The sequence below is a fragment of the Culex pipiens genome, chromosome 2 (assembly GCF_016801865.2).
Source record: "Culex pipiens pallens isolate TS chromosome 2, TS_CPP_V2, whole genome shotgun sequence".
In the NCBI taxonomy this organism is placed as follows: Eukaryota; Metazoa; Arthropoda; class Insecta; order Diptera; family Culicidae; genus Culex; species Culex pipiens.
The window spans coordinates 164,945,010-164,970,093 of NC_068938.1; the positions used below are offsets into that span (position 1 = coordinate 164,945,010).

Genomic DNA, 25,084 nt, shown 5'->3' on the forward strand with positions numbered 1-25,084 from the left:
CGATACGACTTTGTTTGCCATTATTCTCAAAGATGAAAGCTCAATACTGCCACTTGGACGGAGCAGGTCAAGTGACCTGGGAGGAGGTTTGCTCTTTGTGTTTGGGGCCAATTCGAACACTTTTTTTGAAATTTCTACTGCCACAACCATTTTTGTTTTGAGCGTCAATCCCTTATTCCCTGTAAAACAAGTAGCAAAATGATGATTTTGTCATCACACATAACATTTATCCAACGAAAATCATGTTAATATTGCATCTGAGCAATTCTCTACGAAATCGGTCTTTTTTTTAATTTAAATTTTTATATTTTTTAATTCGGCTGAAACATTTTTGGTGCCTTTGGTATGCCCAAAGAAGCCATTTTGCATCATTAGTTTGTCCATATAATTTTCCATACAAATTTGGCAGCTGTCCATACAAAAATGATGTACGAAAAATTCAAAAATCTGTATCTTTTGAAGGAATTTTTTGATCGATTTGGTGTCTTCGGCAAAGTTGTAGATAAGAATATAGACTACACTGAAAAAAATGATACACGGTTAAAAATATTGGTGATTTTTGATTTAACTTTTTGTCACTACAACTTGATTTGCAAAAAAACACTATTATATTTTTTTTTATTTTTTTTTTACATGTTAGGCTGGTACAAATATTTTTAAAAGTTTTTGTCACCACCCCCCCCCCCCCCCTTCAAAATTGGCCCGAAAAATCAGGGGGCAAAAAAAATATTTTTACAATAAACTTCAAAATTTCAATGAAAATTCAAGTGCAACCAGCTGAAATCAAATTAAAATACATTCTCCTGCGTTTAAAATCATTTTTAGTATGTTTGGGTTTATTAAAAAACCTTAAGATTTTTTGAAAATTTTCGATGCAAAATCTTTTTTTTCGATAAAATTTTTGTTTTTGTCAGATCTTAGATTTTTTGAAAACTAATGATTGCAAAACAACTGAACTAGTGTAAAATGCATTTTAGAACACTTTTTTCATTTAAATGTAAAGACTATGGCTTGTTATTTAAATTTTTATATTTTTTATTTTTTTGCCCCCCCCTTGACCTCGACCAGGGCCGAGGGACAAAAACTTTTTTAAATATTTGCATTGGCCTTATAGGGGACATCATCAAATGCCAACTTTTCAGAAATCAGTACTGATGTTTTCAAAAAATAGAAATATTGGTCGCAAAATTTTAACAACATAACTTTTCGATATAAAATCAAATTTGCAATCAAAAAGTATTTGAGTGAAATTTTTATAAAGTGCACTGTTTTCAAGTTAAAACCATTTTTAGTTTTTTTAGTTTTCAAATTAGTGCACATGTTTGCCCACTTTTAAAACAAACATTTTTGAAATGCTGAGAAAATCCTCTATATTGTGCTATCTTGAACATTGTTGATACGACCCTTAGTTGCTGAGATATTGCATTGCAAAGGTTTAAAAACAGGAAAATTTATGTTTTATGAGTCTTACCCAAACAATCCACCATTTTCTTATGTCGATATCTCAGCAACTAATGGTCCGATTTACATTCCGATTCCGATGAAATATTCGTGAAATATTCCGATCTGGTTGGCCCTTTTGAAATTTTAGTCTTGATCTATTTTTTTTGAAATTATTGTTTTCGAAAAGATCGGAAAATAACACGAATGTTTCGTATATTATCATTGAAAATCGAACCATTAGTTGCTGAGATATCGACATTAGAAAATGGTGGGTTGTTTGGGTAAGACTTAGAAAACATCAACTTCCTGTTTTTAAACAATATCTCAGCAACTAAGGGTCGTATCAACAAAGTTTAAAAAAGCAAAATATAGAGAATTTTCTCAGCTTTCAAAATATTTTTTTTTCAAGAGTGGGCAAACATGTGCACTAATTTAAAAAAAAGGAAAACTTCAACTATTTTCAAAAAAGTTAATCAAAAATGGCTTCAACATGAAAACGGTGAACTTTATACAAATTTCACTAAAGTACTTTTTAATTTCAAAATTGATTTTACATCGAAAAATGAAGTTGAAAATTTTTTGCGACAAATATTTCGATTTTTTTGAAAAAAATGTATTGATTCAAAAATTCAAAATAACTAGGTCAAAGATTTTTTGAACAACCTGGAAATTTCTGAAAAGTTGGCATTTGATGTCCCCTTAAATATATAAAAAAAATAAAATAGTGTTTTTTTTGCAAATCAACTTTTAGTGACATAAAGCTAAATAAAAAACCACCAATTTTTTTTACGGTGTATCATTTTTTTTCTGTGTAGTCCTTATCCATACCTACAACATATATTTGAATTTTCATTTATAAATTTTGTATGGAGAGCTGCCAAATTTGTATGGACAATTATATGGACAAACTCATGATGTAAAATGGCTTCTTTGAGCATTTCAAAAGCAGCAAAAAAGTTTTTAAAAAATACCGATTTCGTAGAGAGTTCCTCTCTAGGAAGGGGTACAACTTAAATGTAATAAAAAAAAGTTAAATTTTACCGCTGAAAATATGTAATTTTACCACTTTTCTGCTGTAACTCAACTTTTCAGTCTAAATTGAGGTAAAATTACATCATAAAAGAGGAAATATTCAACCTTCCAAATTTACACAATTTTTTACTGTGTAGCACTCATATCAGTGCAAAAATTCTCAACTAAACATTTTGATCAGATTTTATAAATTGAGTTACACATTGGACATTTGACATTTGACTTAAAAATTCCATAAAAGGGGCGTTTTTCGGAATTGAACAAAAGTTTCATGCAACTTTCTGCAAAACTTGATTTTATCAGCACTTGTCGTATTTATCCAACTCGGAGAAACTCGTTGTCTCTAGCGTGCACAGGGTATGGCAAGATGGGGCAACTGCCTCACCATCCTCAGAAATGTGTTTTAATTTTTTCCATTCAAATGTTGAAACCATGAATTTTAATTATAATTTATTTTGATTATATTAACTCATTAACAAATCTTTAAATTTTATATTTGTACAGAAATGATACGTGAAGATGGGTCTACGTGGTTCAAGTTTGTATGGCTTTTTCTCTAAAAAATGCGCGAGAATTGATCTTTTTGTGTCATGAAAGTTACAAAATTACGAAACTTATTACAAAACTGCTTCACAGTATGACCAACAATATGACCGTAACAAATTATTCTATGCTTTTGATGAATCCGTTCGATCTCTTGCATAAACATCACGCAAGGAGTATTAATTTCAATAACCTCTTAGAGTAAATAATGACAACACTACTATTACTGCTTACCATGAAGCAAATTACACCATCACACATCCTGTCTTCCCTCACCAACCCACCAACAAGTGCAGTGAGTGCGTTTTATTACTTTTCTTCAGGGGGATATGATCTAAGTCAACGTTAACGTGATCAACAGCAACCCTTCCACCAACAAATCTAGCTTCGATCGGTTCATAACCAGATCATTTCCGCCCTCAAACAACAAACACAGAGCCCCAACCTCGAAGAAGGCGGCGGCGGGTTGTTTTTGTTGTTTACAGCCGGGACGCGAAGGCATAATTTACGACGACGGAGTGTTGCTTTGAAGAAACCTGTTAGAGCGATGGTACGCACAGTCAGCGTTTCCAGAGTCTTGGTACAAACCGCAACCTGTGTGTGAGTTGTGTCTGTTGCTACTGTCACACATATCGGCTTGACACAACTTGCTCTGCTCTACCTATTAAATTGATCACAGCCATGGTTTTGCAGATTTCTTCGTGATGATTTCCACTGTAAGAGAAATGCATGTAAAGTTACACGATTTATTTGTCATGTAATTTTACTTTTTTTCACCGTGTTTCACACGTGCTACCTTCCGCAATGTGCGAAATCCGACGCAACGAGCCAGTTCGAAATGGCCAACCTGATCCGCAACTTGCGAAAAAAAATAAGACACAGAGGAAAGTTCGAACAGAGTTGGACTGCTGTCCAGAGCAAAGCAAAAGCTTGAAGACTTGAGAGCGCCTCCGTGTGCGGAAAGTTACAGTTATAGAGCTAATCTTCCGATTCCGGTCTACCTGTCCGTCTGAGCGTCGGTTGGGGCACGAGTTTCGGATCTTTTCTTGCCCCAGCGAGAAGAGAGTCACCGACCTGAGAAAGGTAGAGGACAAGGAGGGGTACCGTAAAAAATCTTTAAAAATGTAATTATACTTTTTACACTAAATGTGAGGATAAATTACACCGAAAAAGAGGTAAGTTTAAACTATAAAAATTCTTTAATCCAAAATTCAAGTCATAGTTTTTGTTGTTAAAATCAGGTTAAAGGTGCTCAAATTTTATTTTTGCGTTGAATGTTCCATCGCTAAGGTTGCTGATATAGTTTTCAACAAAGAAAAATCAATGTTTTTATTTAATTAACTAAGTTTATAAGCTTTTTAACAAAATACATATAAATTATAGGTAAATTTGTAAAAAAAATCAGTATCGAAGCACGAATCAAAAATTTTTACATTTTGTATACAAATTTTTCTACTGAAAATGCCTTCAAATTTGGAAATTTTATTAAATTATGTTTCAAAAGCAAACAATTTTAATTATTTACCTTCTCCTGGTGGAAAACTGTCCGAAGAATCCCAAAATGCATTACGTTTTCCGATTAGAAATCATGTTCATGGAGAAAATCATGACACTTTGAGAATATGAAAATTTTTGCGATCAATTTTTCAATTTTTTGAAAAAATTAGTATTGATTCAAAAATTCATAGCTCGCTCAAAGATTTTTTGCACAACCTGGAAATTTCTGAAAAGTTGGCATTTGATGTCCTCTAAAACATATCAAAAAATAAAAAAAATTAAAAATAGTGTTTTTTTGCAAATCAAGTTTTAGTGACAAAAAGTTAAATAAAAAATCACCAAAATAAAATCAACGTTTTCTTAATTATAGTTAACTAACTTTTTAAACTTTTCAAAATTTAATGAAAACTTCTTCTAGAAGTACCTTTAACCTTTTTCTACTCCGGTCAGTATGGTTCCATGCAATTCCGTACGTATTTTATTTGCACTCTTTATTTTGCGGAAAAATCTCAAACCTATCAAGGTCACCCCGTTTTACGGTATCATGAATTCATAAAAATATGTTTTTCTATAAGTTCCATATAAATCTGCAATGTGTTCAATCAGATCATATTTTTTTTTAAAGTTTACAGTTGACTCAAGTTTTTTTTGTATATTTAGTTAGAATTGTTCCTTGCCTTCCTTGATTTTTCAGAAAATTTAAAGTGGGGATGAGAATAAAACATAAATTAAAAATCGAATAATGCTGATTATCGTCATATGATTTAGAACCTATGAAATAAATGTATAAGATTCATCACACTACACAGCAAATTCAGATGTTCAAATCGCATGTAAAATCATGCATGTCACATTCACTTAATGAAGATGTTACACATTGAATGAAAAAGTCCTCACAGAGAGGTCTTAGACGGCATACCAATCCATACTGTGGAAAAATCCATAATTCATCATGTAATTTTACATACAATTTCATAACAGAAATCCAAAAATAATTTTACTACCACATGCAGCTTCATTTACAACAACTTTTACTGTCAAAAGTAAGGTCACGTTTGATGTTTGCGTTTCTGTAAAAGATATCAGAGGATTTGTCTGTACAGTAAAAAAATCGAATGTTACATCATTAATGATGTAACACTTTTGCACGCCATCGCCATAAAATTTTAATGCAATTCGATGTAAAATTGCAACAAATCATACGTCAAACAAGATTTTACGTGTGATTTAGCAGATTAAGTCGAATTTCAAGTTAACGTTTATTGAGTTTACATGTGATTCATCACATGGCCTCTTTATGTATACACAGCAAAAAAAAGTAGTAATTCAGCTGCGTGTAAAATAAATTTTGCATTATTTTATGAAATTCTATGTAATATTACACACTAAAATATGAGGCTCATCAGTACGGGAAACCTACCTGACCTAAATGTCAAGTTCATATATGCGTTTATCCTTTCCGTTCATCATCGGTCTGATGGCCGAGCGGTCTAAAGCGCCAGTCCTTACTGTTGGTGCTGGGTTGGAATCCTATCGGTTGCAATTTTTTTTTTGTATTTACAAAAATTCTCTACCAACTCACACGAAATCGGGAAAATTTGCCCCGACCCCTCTTCGATTTGCGTGAAACTTTGTCCTAAGGGGTAACTTTTGTCCCTGATCACGAATCCGAGGTCCGTTGATATCTTGTGACGGAGGGGCGGTACGTCCCCTTCAATTTTTGAACATGCGAAAAAAGATGTGTTTTTCAATAATTTGCAGCCTGAAACGGTGATGAGATAGAAATTTGGTGTCAAAGGGACTTTAATGTAAAATTATACGCCCGATTTGATAACGTACTCAGAATTCCAAAAAAAAAACGTATTTTTCATCGAAAAAACACTAAAAAAGTTTTAAAAATTCTCCCATTTTCCGTTACTTGACTGTAAACATTTTTGGAACATGTCATTTTAAGGGAAATTTAATGTACTTTTCGAATCTATATTGACCCAGAAGGGTAATTTTTTCATTAAGAACAAAAATTTTCATTTTAAAATTTCGTGTTTTTTTCTAACTTTGCAGGGATATTTTTTAGAGTGTAACAATGTTCTACAAAGTTGTAAAACAGACAATTACAAAAAAAAAATTATAAACGTAAGGGGTTTGCTTATAAACATCACGTGTTATCTTTTTTTCATATATTTTTTTTTGTAACAGATAATTTTGTTTAAAAAGTAACGCAAAAGTACGTAGAAAAAGATTATTTCACCCCTCCTAACGGTACCCGTGCATCACGCTAAAAAGAAACAGACTTCGGTTCGGTGGTAAGACACGCGTTGATGTACACATCCGATTCGTGCCGCATGGAAAAGGTAACCTGGACTCTCAGATACCAGCACACATATCCACAAAGAGTAGAGAGGCCAACCAATAAAACAAGTGGCGAAATGGCCGATGGACTTTGGCTTCTTTTTTCTAACCACCTACCAAGAAGAGTAGGAAGAAGAAATATAGTTAGAGGAAGTGAAAGAGAAGTAGACGAGAGAAGCTGGCCGGTAATGAATAAAACAATAACAATAACGCGAAACAGACAAAGTTCTGGGAAAAACGATTCTCACGTGCGTGTTTGTGTCTGTTTCTTTTTTTTTTTCTTGTGCTACTGACTTTGGGGTATTCAACGTGGAGGAGAACATAGAACAGAAGAAAAGAAGTTTGAGAATGGTATTGCTTTCTCTCGGGGCTCCCGATAGGGCGGTAGAATTGGTCACGAAACATAAATGGAGCCCCGGTCATTGCTGCAATGGAAACTGGCGCAGACATAAAGATATGTTAGCACTCGTGCTTATTTCACTGCTATGTATGGAAAGAATTGGTGGAAAATGCAATTTGAGCAGGTATACAGTTATTCCAAGCAGGGAAATGGTTTGCTATCTGTGACTAAAGAATGGTATTAATGGAAAATAATTAAATGGTAAATATTGGGGTCACTTGGGCGATCAAAATAGAATGCAAGGTCGAATACATTGGAATAGCTTGGAAGTACTAAAAGTATTCTACACAGTAATTTTTTTTATAAATTTGGAAGCTGTAATTTTGGAATGGTGAATATTACCTCTTTTAAGATCTAATTTTACCTCAATTAAAACTGATAAAGTGACATTACACCAGAAAAATGGAAAAATTACACATTTTCATATGTAAAATTTCACATTTTTTCTGAAATAAAAGATGTACTCCTTCCAGATGTAGCAATACAATGATTATTTTACTGTGTACAAAATGATATCCAGCACACAGCATTTAACTGGGAAGTGACCTACGCCTGAACCACCTTGGACTTGTTTGGTCCTGCGAAAATAACGGTTATCTCTTTGTCCATGCCGTAACACCTGTACAATCCGGACACACACAGCCATCTACAACCCCGGCTGTTGTTGTCGAAAATCGAAACAGAGTTCGATTGTTCCCAATTAGTCAAACTGGCACAACAAGACGAATGACAGAAACGCGTTTGCCATGTCGAGGAGACTGTCCGGAATGGTGTACCAAATGGCAGCAGTTGTTGGCGCCACCGCGAGAGGAGGAAGTTCGCCGTCCTCGTTGACGGTCCTAAATCTAGTCGTGTAGCGTCAACACAGAAACAAATCTCCACATTCATATTTTGAAGAAACGGCACGTCGAGGTCACCTCCATATGGGTCATTCCATCTGAAGCGGAACAGCATTTGAAAATTACCCTCTCCGATCCTGCTCAAATTTGGCAGAGCTGTTGATACTATCAAAACATGCAAGAATCCCGAATTTCATCCAAATCGGACCACCCCCTCCATTTTTGTACCTCCCCAAAAAATCGACTTTTTGGCGATTTTGGAGCGAACCTCCTAGTTTCAAACGGCGATAGCTCAGGAACCACAAATCTCAGAAGGTCGGTCTTAGACTCAATTTTGAAGGAAATTGGACGTAGAATCCATTTCCGTGATCAAAATGTTGATTAATTTATTTTTTCTACCTGTATTGCGCAATTGAAAACTTTAAACGGCCGTATCTCAAAACACCCCAACTTATTTTTTTTATTTGACCTCACCATCGTGTTCCCCGGCCAATTTTACATAAGAATCACTTATCGACAGAAATGAATATGTTTTGTTCCAGAGATATCGAATTTTAAAGTTTTGTGTTTTCGAGATTACCTACATTAGCTTCATTCGCCGCATCTGCTAGAAGCACACAGGCGGGCTGATCAATAACTGCTACCTGGTCATTTATTGAAATAATAATTCATCATAAATAATCTTTATCAAATTGGGCAAAAATTAACTGTATAACACTGTAGGAAACTGGAGTTTAATCGCGAATGTTTATCTGTTAAAAACAATGAATGAAGTGAATTTCTGTGCTAACCCACAGGACAGAGCAATAACGACACACAGTAAAGGGCAGAATTGGATTCCGATGCAAAATGCAATTAATCTTGTTAGTAACACTGAACAATAAGTGCACGATACATTATTGAGTTAAAAATATGAATTAAAATGAATAAAATTTGTTGATTTGTTGTACTCTAGTGAAGGACGATCACAAGGAGTAGGAAAAGGATTTCTGTAAAGTATAAAACTGAAAAATGTAAGAAAATCACAAAGTTTGATCTGCTGCAAAGCGGCTAATTCCCCAAATTTTGTTGCGATGATTTCGACATCGTCCGAACAACAGTGTTTTTTTTTTCTTCTGTCATTCTTGGATTCTTGGAACACAATACGGCTGCTGTCCTCACGTATAAAGGTTTTTTTGTAAATAAAATGTACCTTGACCGAAATCATCTTTTAATCAAATGGAGCTGGCTCACAATATAAAAATTGATTTAATATGATCAATCTTTTAACCCATAAATGAGATTTGCCAAATTATGGTAAAGTGTCAATAATAAACTATAATAATAATAATAATAAAGCAGGTTTTGGGGTTTTTTGCTGAATGGTACTATTTTGCTACCGCCCATGATAAAGGCCCTAGTCATGGCCTCGGAGGTTCTCTAAAACGGTTAGCAACACGTAAATAAACGGTGCATTCAAAATAACCCAATAAATATTTTTTTCACAAAAATAGATTGATCAAGGTAGGGGAACAGCATCTAATTCCAGCGTTCTTCTAATGTTGCCATATCAGCGCTTTGGCATTCAATTACAGCTGATTAAAAGCGTTTTCAACTGAAATCGAGTGATAAATAGCTCAATAAGAAAGAAGTGAACAAGCAAGTTTCTATCAAAAGTTTTGCAAAATTTGTTGTTTAAATAGTGAAAATCTCGGGTGAGTTTTCAAAAAGCCGTAAGAGCCACCGTGACCTCCGACACTAATATTTGTTTTTCTCCCAATTGTAACAAAATTTCATTTTTTTTCAGTTTGGGGCACTTGAGAGACGAGTTGATGAACAATCTTAAGCATTTTTGAAATTTGTTTTTTCGTAAGTAGGTCGGATACCGATGCAAAATAGGCTTTGTTTACCATTGGCAATTACGGCTTTTTGACTTAACCTGCCAAACATACGAGAATTTCCCCTATTAGCCATTTGAATAAATATTTGCGTAAAATTATAAAAAGATAAATTAAATTAACTATCTCCCAGAACACCAGGTAGCAGTTATTGATCAGCCCGCCTGTGTGCTTCTAGCAGATGCGGCGAATGAAGCTAATGTAGGTAATCTCGAAAACACAAAACTTTAAAATTCGATATCTCTGGAACAAAACATATTCATTTCTGTCGATAAGTGATTCTTATGTAAAATTGGCCGGGGAACACGATGGTGAGGTCAAATAAAAAAAATAAGTTGGGGTGTTTTGAGATACGGCCGTTTAAAGTTTTCAATTGCGCAATACAGGTAGAAAAAATAAATTAATCTAAATTTTGATCACGGAAATGGATTCTACGTCCAATTTCCTTCAAAATTGAGTCTAAGACCGACCCTCTAAGATTTGTGGTTCCTGAGCTATCGCCGTTTGAAACTAGGAGGTTTGGTCAAAAATCGCCAAAAAGTCGATTTTTTGGGGAGGTACAAAAATGGAGGGGGTGGTCCGATTTGGATGAAATTCGGGATTCTTACATGTTTTGATAGTATCAACAGCTCTGCCAAATTTGAGCAGGATCGGAGAGGGTAATTTTCAAATTTGCACTTTTTCGTGCACAGTTGAGATGGAATGACCCATATGTAAGCTGTCGCATTTGAGTAGTGCGTCCATCCCGGGAATTCCCGGGACAAAAATCCCGGGATTTTTCCAAAACCGGGAATTCCCGAATCCCGGGATTTTTTTAAATTTTGTCCCGGGAATTCCCGAAATCGGAAATGAATATCAAATTTTGGTATGGAAATCCAGGGTTTTTTTTGTGGAAATTGATAAACAACGATTAAATAAAATAAAATAAAATATTAAGCATATATCCAGGGTTTTTTAAAAGGTCCTATAAGCTTTTGTGTTTCACATGTTTATAGAACCTATTCAACTCTAGATATCATCATTAATTTGACTTAGAAAGGAAAATTGTTTAAAATTTATCGATCCGGAAAATGCCTAGCGCATTAAATATTTTCTAAATAATTTGATATTTTTTTAAAAATTACTATTAATGATTTGAAATTGAACAAATAATAACATTTTAAATTATTTTTCATGAAACATCTTTGGCTAATCAAGACAGATGTATCAAATCAAGACACCTTTTTAGTGTTTCGTGATTCAAACAGGAATAGAAGAAAACAATTAGTACACCGATCTCCAAATTAATTGCTCTAAAATCTCCTGAACCTATGTAGACTGTAGTACTGATTTTCCTCAGTTGGCGGTAGTGATTTAAGATAATTTGTAAAATATTCTTTATATATAACATGAATTTCTAAACTTATTTAAAATTAAACATTGGCATCTATAATTTTGTTTGTTATCCTTTTATTTGTTATTTTAGACATAGATTTTTTTTTTTAAATAATTCTAGTCATGGCAGAAAAAAATAACTAAAAATATGTATTTATAAGAGATTAATTTCATTTAGATCACATTAGGTTAGAAATTAGATTAGAAACCTAAGTACAACAAAGAACAAACAAAAAATTTGGCAAGCTATTATAAAACTGCTATTCTTTGTTTAGATTGAAGTGTATATTATCACCAATGAATAGTATTGAGCCAATTTGATGATTTTCAGCTTGAATAACATGTCAAATATTATGAAAACATAGATATTATTACTGTTGCAAATTTCCCGGGATCCCGGGAATTCCCGGGATTTCAAAAATATTTTTCCCGTTTCCCGGGAAATGCAAAACCCGGGAAAATTGGACGCCCTACATTTGAGTATGAGATATTTTTCGGGTCGACCTCCGAGTTCATGGAGGACCGACCGTTCACCTATACGGCGTTCGAATCGCTGAACAACAATGGCACTGTTTTAGATATCATCAACCCATGTAACAGGACTTGATATCGCTCGATTGATTCGTTCGCTGCGGTTAACCCCAGCCAGCAATCGGTTCAACAACGTGACTGCAGGGATTCTCGTAGGAATCCCTGCACGACAGCAAGCTACCGCTAGACGTCGAGCGAGTTTCCATTGAAGACGACATCTCAACGCGCGCGGAGCCGCAGTCGCCTGTCTGGCGCAGGTTGGGGGGACCGGTTTGGAAATGGATACCTGGGACAAGGTCTCCGATTCTGGTGGCAAGGTAGCCCGGCAGCAGCTGAAACATGTCATTATACCGCAATCGTTGACGGCGGCAGCGTAGGAGGTGTTGGATTTCCTTCTGGTCCGCGCCAATTGGACGAAGTCGTCGATCGGCTCCATAATGGGAAGAGTTGGTAGGATTTTCTCATCGGTTGGTGGGGCTGTGAGTGAAGGAAGTACAGTTACCGAAGGTATTGAGCGGATTTTACGGTTGAGCAGTTTGATTGGAGGACACAAACGGTCCGCTGGTTAAAAAAGGTCACGAGGTTTAGCAGTGTGCTGCTTTCCTAACTTCTGGGTACGTCATTATAAGCTAGACAAAAATAGTATCATTGGCGACACACTTGGTCACATTCACGCGGAAACGCACAATCGTACCACACTGCCCAATTTTGGACGACCTTGCCTCGGTGAATACCTGTGCCAGACAAGCGTATCGCCTCCCACTCACCAGCAGCGCGGTCATTACTGGTCCAATCGGGGCTGGTTGTGGCCAATAAGCTCGAGGTGATTGTACTCACACAAATTTGGACTCGTCCGGCGGACAACTCAACCAAATACAAGCTAATTGGAAATGAATTGGCAAGTTTTTTTCCCTGCTGTTCATTGGAAAGGTTTTAGCCGGCTGGTGCCGGCGGCAAAAGTGCAAACAGAACCATCCAAACTAATTAAATTTTTGGCTAGTTTTCGCGAGGAACCGCGGGCCCCGTTCAAGCGTGTAGAACTCAAAGCAGCGATTGATTGCTACGCTTGCGAAATCTACCTAGTAGCTTCTGGAGATTGCAACAGAGCTGCTGCTCCAACGCAACTCTACCTTCACGCAGCTGTTCAAGTTCTGACCGTGTGGTACCGCGGTCAGCGGTGGGTTTCGCCGAGTTGGATGAATGAGAAATCAACCGGCGGTCATCCTACGTAGCGCAACTCGGCGTGGCTGGTCCTGGGCTCGTATTGGCACGTCGTTCCTAATCAAAGTGGGATTGAATGTGAGTTCGCTCCCGGCGGGGGGGCTCTGAAGGCGACAACATGAGACTACAGCAAAGGTTACGTCATCGAGGCAGCCCAACAGTTGGGTTAGGAATAACGAGGACCTAGGAATAGCTCCCAGGTCGTGGCGGCCGAAAAGCTGTCATATTCAATCAGCGGTGAAGGAATGAGTTTAATTTAATTACGAGGAAAGGTGTTGGTGAGTTTTAGGCGATTTCACCTAACCTAACCTTTTTGGATGGCTCCTGCAGGGTTGCATAAATCTTCGCTAAAAAGTCATGCAGAAAAATCTGAAACGCGAAATTTGTATTATTTTCTTCTCAAAATATCTCTAACCTTAAATATGACTTCAAAAATGCTCCAAATTTATCACATTTTCTGTAATCTATGATGGTGACAAAACTTTTAGAATTTAAGAATTGAAGAGTACTGCAGTTTTTTTAAAGGCTCACAGTTTGAGAATTTAAGAATTTAAGAATTTAAGAATTTAGGAATTTAAGAATTTAAGAATTTAAGAATTTAAGAATTTAAGAATTTAAGAATTTAAGAATTTAAGAATTTAAGAATTTAAGAATTTAAGAATTTAAGAATTTAAGAATTTAAGAATTTAAGAATTTAAGAATTTAAGAATTTAAGAATTTAAGAATTTAAGAATTTAAGAATTTAAGAATTTAAGAATTTAAGAATTTAAGAATTTAAGAATTTAAGAATTTAAGAATTTAAGAATTTAAGAATTTAAGAATTTAAGAATTTAAGAATTTAAGAATTTAAGAATTTAAGAATTTAAGAATTTAAGAATTTAAGAATTTAAGAATTTAAGAATTTAAGAATTTAAGAATTTAAGAATTTAAGAATTTAAGAATTTAAGAATTTAAGAATTTAAGAATTTAAGAATTTAAGAATTTAAGAATTTAAGAATTTAAGAATTTAAGAATTTAAGAATTTAAGAATTTAAGAATTTAAGAATTTAAGAATTTAAGAATTTAAGAATTTAAGAATTTAAGAATTTAAGAATTTAAGAATTTAAGAATTTAAGAATTTAAGAATTTAAGAATTTAAGAATTTAAGATTTAAAGAATTTAAGAATTTAAGAATTTAAGAATTTAAGAATTTAAGAATTTAAGAATTTAAGAATTTAAGAATTTAAGAATTTAAGAATTTAAGAATTTAAGAATTTAAGAGTTTAAGAATTTAAGAATTTAAGAGTTTAAGGGTATAGAAAGTTAGGAATGTATATGTTTTTGTTCAATGGATTGTTTTTACGTTAATTTTGTTTTATTCCTGAATTTTGAGATTTTTAATTTTTCTTCTATTTAGAAACTTTTACTATCATTTATTTTTGAATATTTAAAAATCTTTTTTTTATTTTGGATTAAACAACTACAAAAATGAAAAAGGTTTAGAATTATTGAATTTTTTAAACTTTGAATTTTGAATGATGGTGCTTTCATTTTTGTAGAGGTGGGCAAAACCGCTCTTTTTTAGGAGCCGCTCATTTTCGTTCTTTCATTAAAAAGAACCGCTCTTTTGAACGGCTCTTTCGCTCTTTTTCAAAGCTTGGTCAAAAAGGGTTTTTTTTAAGAATCGTGTGATTTTATAAGATATTTCACATTGGACTTTTATAAATTATTTGATAAAACAAATTAAAACTGAAAACGAGAAGATTACCTTGGAAACCATAAGTATTGGTGGTCTCTTTTTCAAAATTTCTACTCGAACCTAAACATTCGAGTAATTGAATGGCATCCAAACTTAAATCTTGGATGCTGGATAAAATGTTTGAATTGCGTTTATTTCTGCAAGAATTGAACTAATGCTGATGTTTCATTTGAAGAAAATATTCTGTGAACTCTTTTGTACATTCGGATTTAATCTATAATGTCTATTACGCTAAAGTTTAATCAGACAAAGGGTTTATTTTTATTCTAAAAATCTCTAAACTAACAAATCAGTAGATTTATGGAAATAATTTACAAATTATGCAATTTGAAATGCTCAAATTCGTATTCTGGTAATACTTCAGTGTACAATCAGTTGTACAATTTTTTTTTTCATTTTGTTTAGACAATCATTTACTTTTGAGATAATTTTTAATTAGCATTGAAATATTTGAAATTGCATTTTCAATTCTCAAAACCAAATTTAAAACTTTTTTTTTTAAATTCAATAAATTATTTTTATAATATAAATCATGCCATCTTGAAACGGGTTTTTCAAAAGACCGAAGTTAAAAAAGAACCGCGGTTCTTTTTTTCTGAGCCACGGTTCGTTCGCTCTTTTTAGTGAACCGGCTCTTTGAGCGGCTCGCTCTTTTTTTGCCCACCTCTACATTTTTGAATAACGGGTTAGATCCCATCTTAAACCAAACTCAGGGGACCACTCAAATCCCATTTTCAAATTCCCGACTTTTTCCAGACTTTTCCAGAATGCTCAAATAATACGCATTTCTTATCTAAAGAATGATTTCAAACAAAAAACTTTCTATAAGAAAAGTCAATATTAACCACCGAAAAAAAATTAAATGAATTTAAAAATAATCCAAATATAGGCATTTTTTGTAAATACAGAAACTAAACAACAATTGAAAAAAACTTCACAAATGGAACTTCATTATTATGATTCAGAGTAGAAACACAAACAATTAGTCTTTGAAAAAATTATCGAAAGTTCAACAATACTTATAACATTCATGTTATTTTTTAAATTGGCAAAAGTATAGTTTTTGATACTTCGTTTCAACTGGAAATGACAAAAAGTTAAAGATAACTGAACTTAAAATTTCGTTCCTATTTTTTTAAACTTCATCATCATTTTAAATCAAAGAATGATTAAAACATAATTGCTGAAATTATTCATTCAAAGAATTTAGAAAAATGTCAAGAAATTCATAAAAAAAATTTGCCTGGTTCCCTTTTTAATTTTGTAATTTTTGATATTGTTTTTTTAAATCAATGTTTATCTAGTGGTCAGTATTTAACTGTATTTTTTTTCAATGAACATTCAGTTAGATATGATTTTATGTTTTACCACTTTTTTAAGCAAAATGTTTGAAAAGACATTTTTTTTAAACACTTTTGCAATAACTCTAAATTTCTTGGTTTATTTTTTTACAATTTCAAAATTTTCTTAATGTTTTCAAAACGTAAAAAAAGTTTTTATATTTTGGATTTTATTCGATATTAAAGTTTTCCGAAAACTGAAAATCAAGCTTCATATAAAGCAGTAATTTAACCATACTCACAAAAAAAGTATAAGTATAATGAATTTAGTTAAACAATTAAAAATATTTACCAAAAAACCATTGCCAAACTCAAGTTGGAATCTGTTTTCAAATATTCAATCTATGTGACAAAATTAAATAGAATCATAATTCTAAGCTGGCTATTGGGCTCTATTTTTATATTAGTTTTTCATTAACTTTACCTCTTGTATGATAAACAAAAATTTATAGAGATCATATGATTCATGAAAAATATTATGAAGAGCTGTGTCAAAGACTCCAATATTAATTCGGATTTTGAATGTCTTAAACAGCTTTTCCATACTTAAATATATTGAAATAGTGAAAAGAACCTTAAATTTAAAGTATGTTATTAAAGCAGAATTGAGTGAATTCAATTTGAGAATTGTACAAAATATTACAAAATTATTCAAGAGTTAAAAAATAATTTTCCATTAAGCATGCTTATAATTCCCGATTTTTCCCGACTTTTTGACAAAATATCACAAATTCCCGACTTTTTTCGATTTTTTGCGGATTTTGGCGAATTCCCGACTTTTTCCCGACTTGAGTGGCCACCCTGCAAACTTGTTACGTCCAATACGTCCACGTCTAATCAAACTCATATTTGAGATTTGACCACAGTCAGAACACCCCCCAATAATATTTTTTGTAACCCGAATGTCTATATCTTCAAGAAAAGCTTGAAATATGACTCAAAAGAATCAAAATGAAATGTATGCAGTATAAAATAAAAAATTAATAAGGTTAATATAACATCACCTAAAACTCAAAATAAATTAAATATTCGGAGCCTGAAGCAGATGTTACTAATGACTTGAGTGTAAGAATAAATTTATTTAAGAAATCATTAACAAAAATAATCTTTTCTTGAAGATTATTTCGACGCTGCTTTTTTAGAAATAGGGGAAGGTGGGGCTAAACGACCATATGGGGCAAGAGGAACAATCGCTCGAAAGGCCGTAATTTTTACAATTTTGATTTTTCCAGTATGAGGAATTGCTGCTAGCAATGCAATTAACTGATTCTACTACCACATATCCGCCAAAACGACGTACACGCCACGGGGCGTAAGATTTAATTAAGTTTTTCTCTAAACTTTTGTTTTCTTATAATATTTGGAAAGTACAAAATAAGGCTTAGGGTTCGTTTTAAGGCTCATTTTATCAAAATGCTATTTTTCCTAGATCAGTAGTGTCCCTACCAATGACTTGCACCTTTTATAAAGTATGATTTAACTTTTAGTTATTTTTGTTGAGAGTTTAAAAAAAATCTTGTTCTGGTGGGGCAAGTGTACCATATGGATTTTTAGTATGGAAAAAAATACGATTTGCTACAGCAACATATTTTATTGGGAAAAAATACATAAAAATACTTAAAAACTGATAAACAACCTTTAAAAAAAATTGTCCATGCTAAATATAGTGATATTTTTAAAATTTCCTTTTTTTTATCTCAGTAATATTTTTTTCGTAAAAACGATCAATTTTTCAGTAAAATATTAATATTTAATCTAAAAATGAAAGAAAGTTTCAAATACATTCTAATCTGATGTATCTAAATCCAAATTGACATGTTGTTACATGAATTGTTCCTCTTGCCCCAACGGGTTGTTCGTCTTGCCCCACTAGTTGAGAAGAACGTACGAAAAATCAAAATTTTTAAAATCAATTTTTTACATTAAAAAACAGGATTTTTTAAAACTTTTTCTATCAAAGTCTTAGTAAAGACCTGGAATAAGATGATTATGAAAAATCCGACAGATTTTTTAACGTTTTTGATGGGTTATAACGAGCATTTCCTTAGCTTGTTACACTTGCCCCACTTTCCCCTAACTAACATTTACGGAAGAAAATTCAATGTGGTTTCAGTGATAACTTTAAAAAAAAAATCGAAGTTTTTGCGCGAAATGACTAAATTTAGCCAGCTAATCCGCGCTATCCGCACCGTCCGTAACAACCCTAAAAAAAAACATTGATTGCTACAACTTATTTAAAAAAAAAAAGAATTCTATCAATTTCACTGAGGTTTAAAAGAAAAGTAATTTTCAAGGAAGTTTAGCCAAAGTTTTGACGTCGCTTTGAAAAAGACAAATTTTCACAGCTGCGTCACTGGCAGCAGTGTAAACCCCAACCTTCCGATCGAACGTGCCTTTGAAGCCCTCAAACAACCGACTCTAATAGCGATATGCACATGTGGCGTCTCTCATCCGCAACTTCAATTTACATCGTCAACAGTGTAACTTTAGTTGTTGTAATTCCCTATTGTAACGAGTTCGGGGAATCCCAAGTGGCGACAGAAAAAAGTAATTTTCCAGGTTATGTGACACTAAAACGACACAAACACACAACTGTTTAGTAAGGCCACTAACATAGTACACACGATCGGGCAGCGTGTCCCCCTCGAAAACCTTATCAACATAAACAGCACCTACTATTGAAAACAAATCAACTAACGCCACCAGCTGGAGGCAACTTGGCAAGGCTCTCTCCGCTCTCCAGGGGTTCTCCACGTGATGTAAACACACACACACACACATAGCTTCTTGACGAGGGTTACTTTGCCCTAATGTTTTTGTTGTTTTGTTTTTTTTTTTTTCGGGGGCACTTCCACTCATGCCGTCGTCGTGCTAGTCGTGTTTGTTTGTGTTTGTTGGTGAACTCCATCACACCACTACACTTGATGTAACAGCAGTTGCGGCAGTGAAAATTAAGCCACTACGGAAAAACGAATGGAACACAAATAATCAAATTTGAGCCCATTTCAGCTGGGGTTGTAGTGGTTCATGTGTAGGAATGGGGACTGAACTTAAAGATTATCATTTGAACAAGAATTTTCAAAATTTAAACTCAATTTATATTGTTTTTAGATTTATTCTCTAAATAAAACAAAAAACTTTAAATTCCAACAAGTTCGAACCGGCAGCATTTGTGATGGTCCGGATTTGTGCTGATTGTGCCGGAACGCCAGTCGACGCTGCGAGTCTGGCTGTACAAACATTTAAATGGCCCCTGTTCTTATCAGACCAAAAGGGGCGCTGCTGCTGCATATGTTTGTGTGAGTAAGCTCGACTGTGAGATTGGACTGGATCCATGGGAAACGTGAGTCAACAGCATCGGCTGACAAAAGAGTGAGGATTTAGAGAGTGTTTGGTGGCAGAGAAACAAAAGCATGTTTAAACAAAAGAAAATATTGTTTGGTGTTGGTTTAAAACAGCAAAAAAAAAAAGTGTAAACTTGGAAGGTGTAACTTTGGAAGGTTGAATATTACCTCTGTTATGATGTAATTCTACCTCAATTTAGACTGAAAAAGGGACATTACACCAGAAAATTGCTGAAATTACACATTTTCAGATGTAAAATTACATTTTTTTTCTGAAAAATTAGATGTATCCCTTCCAAGATGTAATATAACCATGATTTTTTTACCGTGTAAAGGTTTTATGATATTTTCAAAATATGTGTTTACTGAAAAACGATTTTTGGACTAAACAGTCACAATTTTTGAGGCTTGACATATTTCAGATTTTAATGATCTATTCCTTTGAACAGATGTTTTGTAGGCCTAACCTGCACAGAAAAAGAAATCATTGTAATATTTTATCTGGGAAGGGGTACATCTTTTATGTCAGAAAAAAGGTGTAATTTTACCTCTGGAAATGTGTAATTTTACCACTTTTCTGGTGTAATGTCACTTTTTCAGTCTAAGTTGAAGTAAAATTACATCTTAAAAGAGGTAATATTCAACCTTCCAAAATTACAGCTTCCAAATTTACATTATTTTTTTCTGTGTGGGCAATAAATGTAACAATGAAGAGAAGATTTGTTAATTTTTATTCTTCTACATTTTAAGATCTCTTGTTTTAGTAGTATCCACGAAAAAATAACAAAAAAAATACCTATGTTTATAAATAACTTTCTATTTTTTAAATATTTTTTTTTTCAAATAATCGACAATTTTGTTATACAAAGCTTTTGTCTCCCCAACCCATTTTTTTCTTTTAAAAATCAAGGCAAAAAATATTTCCAAAACTCTACATTATTATTTAAACTTAAACAGTAAAAAAAACGTGTAATTTTACCACTGAAAATGTGTAATTTTACCACTTTTGTGGTGTAATGTCACTTTGTTAGGCTTAATTGAGGTAAAATTACATCATAAAAGAGGTAACATTCAACCTTCCATTTCACACATTTTTTTAACTGTCTACGTGCAATTGATTGTAAACTTTTTTAGAATACATGTAAACTATTTTTTTCCATTTTTAAATTGAATTGAAAATTTATATTTTTAATCGGAGGAAAACTGAAACTTCCGGAAAAAAAATAAAAGAATTCTTTGACATTTTTCGAACTTTTTACGTATATTAGCACAGCTTTTATCATTCTTTCAGCGTTTTGTGATATTTTTTTTTTTTTAAAGAAAGGTTGAAGTTGAGAACAAACATGTCTACCCTCGACTTCAATGAGGGCTAAGAATGACACACATTTTGAAGATAATTTACTTTTCATAATCACACTGATGTTCTTGGCAGGTATTACTCCGATTTTCAATGTTAACAAACCATACATGTGATCATCTTTCTGATCTTTTCCATCAAGCAATGTTCAAGATCTGAAAATAAGGCTTTTATTTAAAAAATGTTTAACATCAATATTTGCAATGAGATTTTTTAAATGTTAAATTTAAATTTGATTATTTTGCAAATTTTTTAGTGAAACGATCAGTCAATATCACTGATTTTTTTGCATATTGAAGAGTCGTCAGCAATCTAAATTCCATAATTTCAAAAATAAAAATTAATAAATGTTACAAACTTTTATAAACCTTCAATGAAAGCATTGTTTTTATCACCCAAGAACCTTTTATTAATGAAGAAAAAATAAGTTTTGATAAATATATGTGTTTTCTTTTGATATTTAGAATTTTGATTTTTTTATATGAATGAAATTTTGTCCATGAATTTCCTAAGTCATAAGAAGTCATAAGAAGCCATTCACATAATTATTTTTTTGCGGGCATGTGAATGTTCGAAAATCTGTATTTTTAGAAGGGATTTTCTGATCGATTTGGTGTCTTCGGCATAGTTGTAGGTTTGCGCTAGATTTAAGGACGGTGCAAAATCTGCTACCGGAGTTACGGACCGGTAACTTACTGTTTAAAATAGAAGTGACTTTTGGGAAACAAGTCACAGGCTTTGTCAAACAAAATTTTAAAAATCATTTTTAGATGCAAACTGGGAACAATTATTTTTAGGGGGCATCGTTTTCAAGTTGAAGTCATTTGAAGATGATTTTTTTCGTGTTTTGTTTAGTTTTTTACAGTTTTAAAATACGTTATAAAAAAGCGTTATAGCTAAGAATTTCTTCTTATTCCCTTTTTTTGGACTTTGTTTATCAGACAGCTGGTTGCTGAGGTACAGTCTTTTAAAGTATAAATTTTGTGAAACATGAGATTTTTTTCTCAGTGTAATAAGCCCTCCAACGGGTTCCGAGATATTATGAGATGAAAAATGTCACTGAGTAAACTCATTATTCACAAAATTTTGACTTTAAGACGCTATATCTCAGCAACCAGTATTCTGATCAACAAATTCAAAACCGAAAATTAAACGAAATTTGATGAGGTAGGGGAAATCTACCCTTTCCAATCAAACACCTATCTTCGTCATATGGAGAGTTTGATGCTCGATTAAAGCTCCAAAAATACTATTTGGGCTATAAACTTACCAGCAACAGCACCGCCTCGAGTAAGCACGCAAATGTATGCCACTTACTGACCAAAAAGATCACATTTAATGCACTTTTGATCATAATTTGTATTTTGCGAGACCACTTCTCATCATTTTGTTGGCACACACAGTGACACACACGAGAATCCCTCAAACGCTTAATGAATATCGCCAAAATTAACTTTTCACTTTCGCTTACTTTTTCACGGCGCTTAAGATATGAAGTTGCTTCCAACTACCGCCAACATGTTCTTTTGATCATTAGTAAGGCACTCACTTGAAGAATAATCCCGAAAAATGTAATAAATTAGCAAGCGCCATCAAAAAAACAAACGCGCCAAGTCGTTTGACGTTTCAATTTTCACTTTGCATTCCAATCGAAGGCTGAAGAAAACCGAGCGAGAGACGAAGGCAAAAAAGAACAAAGGCTGGCCGTCAACACCACCAGCAGCACAGCCAGCGATGCCAGGAAACTTTCCCTATAAATGCCACTTTCCGTGAGTGTTCGTTTGAACTGTCAGCGCAAATGGCAACACTCGACAGAGTGTTGGAAGAAAAAAGAACTAAGCCGATATTAGAAAAATGGGCGTGGCCCAATGCATTCGCCTCGATTAGAATACCCTTGGGAATTTTTTTTTGTTAAATGCTTGGTAAAGAAATAGAATAACTTTTAGTGAAAGTGAAAATAAACAGAAATGTTCACAAAAACTTGCTCTACTCGTTGGTGTAGTTGGTTTTAGTAAAATTCAAGGGAGACTCTAGATTATCCAACATCATTCAAACACGACCGCTTATTAGGATTAAAATGGGTAGATTTCCCCTATTTTTAAACTGCAAAAAAAATTAAAATTTGTTAGAAACTTTAACTTGCTTAGAAAAACGATCTATGAAACTTAATTCGTCAATATTTTCAAAAAATCATATTCTTTTATAAATAACATTAAAAAAATCATAGATCTAATCAATTCAATTAATTTTATTAGTAAATAATACATTCACAATCCCATGTTTTTTTATAAGCTAATAAAGTTTTGAGTTCCTTACAACTATGATTTAAACTACTCCATTTTGATGAAATAGGATATTATTACAAAGGACTTGGCAAGATAAGGAAAAATAACAATAAAAAAACTACGAGATTTGCTAAGGAAAAGGATAGACATAGAAAATATTGATTTGGTTAAAATCACCGTGGAATTTTTAATTGATGAAATCGACTTGGTTTTGTTCGGTGTCAAAAAAACACTATTTTTTTTGCGACATTTCGACCTATTTTTTCGCTCATCTTCAGACGCAAAATGCAACACAGCTTTCTGCTGTTCCTGCTCGCTCGCGACTCGCCGTTCTTAACTTTTTTGACTTATATTAGCATTTCTAAAATTGGTCGGACATACCTGTAAAAGAGAGAGAAAAGGAATACAATTAGTTACGTTTTCGAAGATATAAAGATTCGTCAGATATAAAGATAAATTTGATGGCAATTTTTTCAAAGTTCACTTATTAAAAAATATTGTTGAAGGTGTACACAAATCGGCCTAAAAGCCAAAATGAAAACCAATAAATTCCAACAAAGTTTTCAGCATTCTTCGAGTTCACTACCCACAATCTGCGCGTCCTCGAATCTGCCCGGCCATGGGTTGCTGCTGTTGTTGTTTTTGCAGCTCGTATCAACCCTTTTCCTCTCTCTTTCCCTTTCTAAGTCTCACTCGACTCAACCTCTAAGAGCATCTCCACCGGTGCGCACATAAATGATTGACTATTTTGTTCACCCACAGCGCTACTATTTTAGTGTAGTCACCCTTCCCACACCGGTCGTTGATAAAACGAGTTGGTAAAATAGTCACTGCCAACCCCACCGGGGGTGAGTATTAGCTTATTTTGACGTTTCGAAATAAAATTTGTTTTAATTTATTGGCATGACCAATTTGCCAAAATCTTCAAAGCCAAAAGTAATTATTTCCAAAAAAAAAAACTGGATTGATAGTAACCTGGATTGGTCCGGGTTCCCCGGGGAATGTTCCGTTGGAGGGACATTGGCAGCACCGTATGAATATGGGCAATATTGGTGTCAAACTTCACGATTCTCAAAATCACATATGAAAATTACGAAAACTGACATTTTAAACGTACTGGCCGGAACCCGGATGGTTCCGGGTTTCCCGGGGGATGTTCCGTTGGAGGGACATTGGCGACTCCTATGAATATGGGCAATATTGGTGTTAAATTTCACGATTTGCAATATTACATATGAAAATTATTAAAATTGACATTTCTAGTGGACCCGGATGGTTTAGGGTTCCCCGAGGGATGTTCCGTTGGAAAGACATTGGCCGCACCGTATCAGTATGGCCAATATTGGTGTCAAACTTCACAATTTTCAAAATCACATGTGAAAATTACGAATACTGACATTTTAAACGGACTGGCCGGAACCCGGATGGTTCCGGGTTCCCCGGAAGATGTTCCGTTGGAGGGACATTGGCGGCTACGATGAATATGGGCAATATTGGTGTTAAATTTCACGATTTTCAAAATCACATATGAAAATCACGAAAATGGACATTGTGAGTGGACTGGCCACAATCCGAATTGGTCCGAGTTCCCCCGGGGATGTTCCGTTGAGCGGACATTGGCGACACCGTATGAATATGGGCAATATTGGTGTCAGAATTCACGATTTTCAATATCACATATAAAAATTACGAAAATGAAAATTTTAAACGGACTGGCCACAACCCGAATCGGATGTTCCGTTGAGGGGACATTGGCGGCACCGTATAATATGGGGCAATATTGGTGTCAAACTTCACGATTTTCAAAATCACATGTGAAAATTACGAAAATGGACATTTTCAACGAACTGGCCACAACCCGGATGGTTCCGGGTTCCCCGGAAGATGTTCCGTTGGAGGGACATTGGCGGCTAC

At 33.7% G+C, this 25,084-nt stretch overlaps 1 protein-coding gene and 1 long non-coding RNA gene across 3 annotated transcripts in view; one reads left to right on the forward strand and one right to left on the reverse strand.

The window, feature by feature from the left end:
- LOC128092723 (uncharacterized) overlaps positions 1 to 25,084 on the forward strand; it is a 444,042-nt gene that overhangs the window by 255,648 nt on the left and 163,310 nt on the right. The window lies entirely within an intron of this gene.
- LOC120424432 (uncharacterized) overlaps positions 1 to 25,084 on the reverse strand; it is a 148,982-nt gene that overhangs the window by 97,783 nt on the left and 26,115 nt on the right. Inside the window, exon 1 of one of the 2 annotated variants that reach the window (XM_052707146.1) lies at positions 12,237 to 12,595. The exons of the other annotated variant lie outside the window; for it this stretch is intronic. Coding sequence (XP_052563106.1) covers positions 12,237 to 12,321 — 85 coding nt within the window. The 5' untranslated portion in view covers positions 12,322 to 12,595. Of the gene's footprint in view, positions 1 to 12,236; positions 12,596 to 25,084 lie in introns of those variants that run through there. 2 annotated transcript variants of the gene reach the window in all.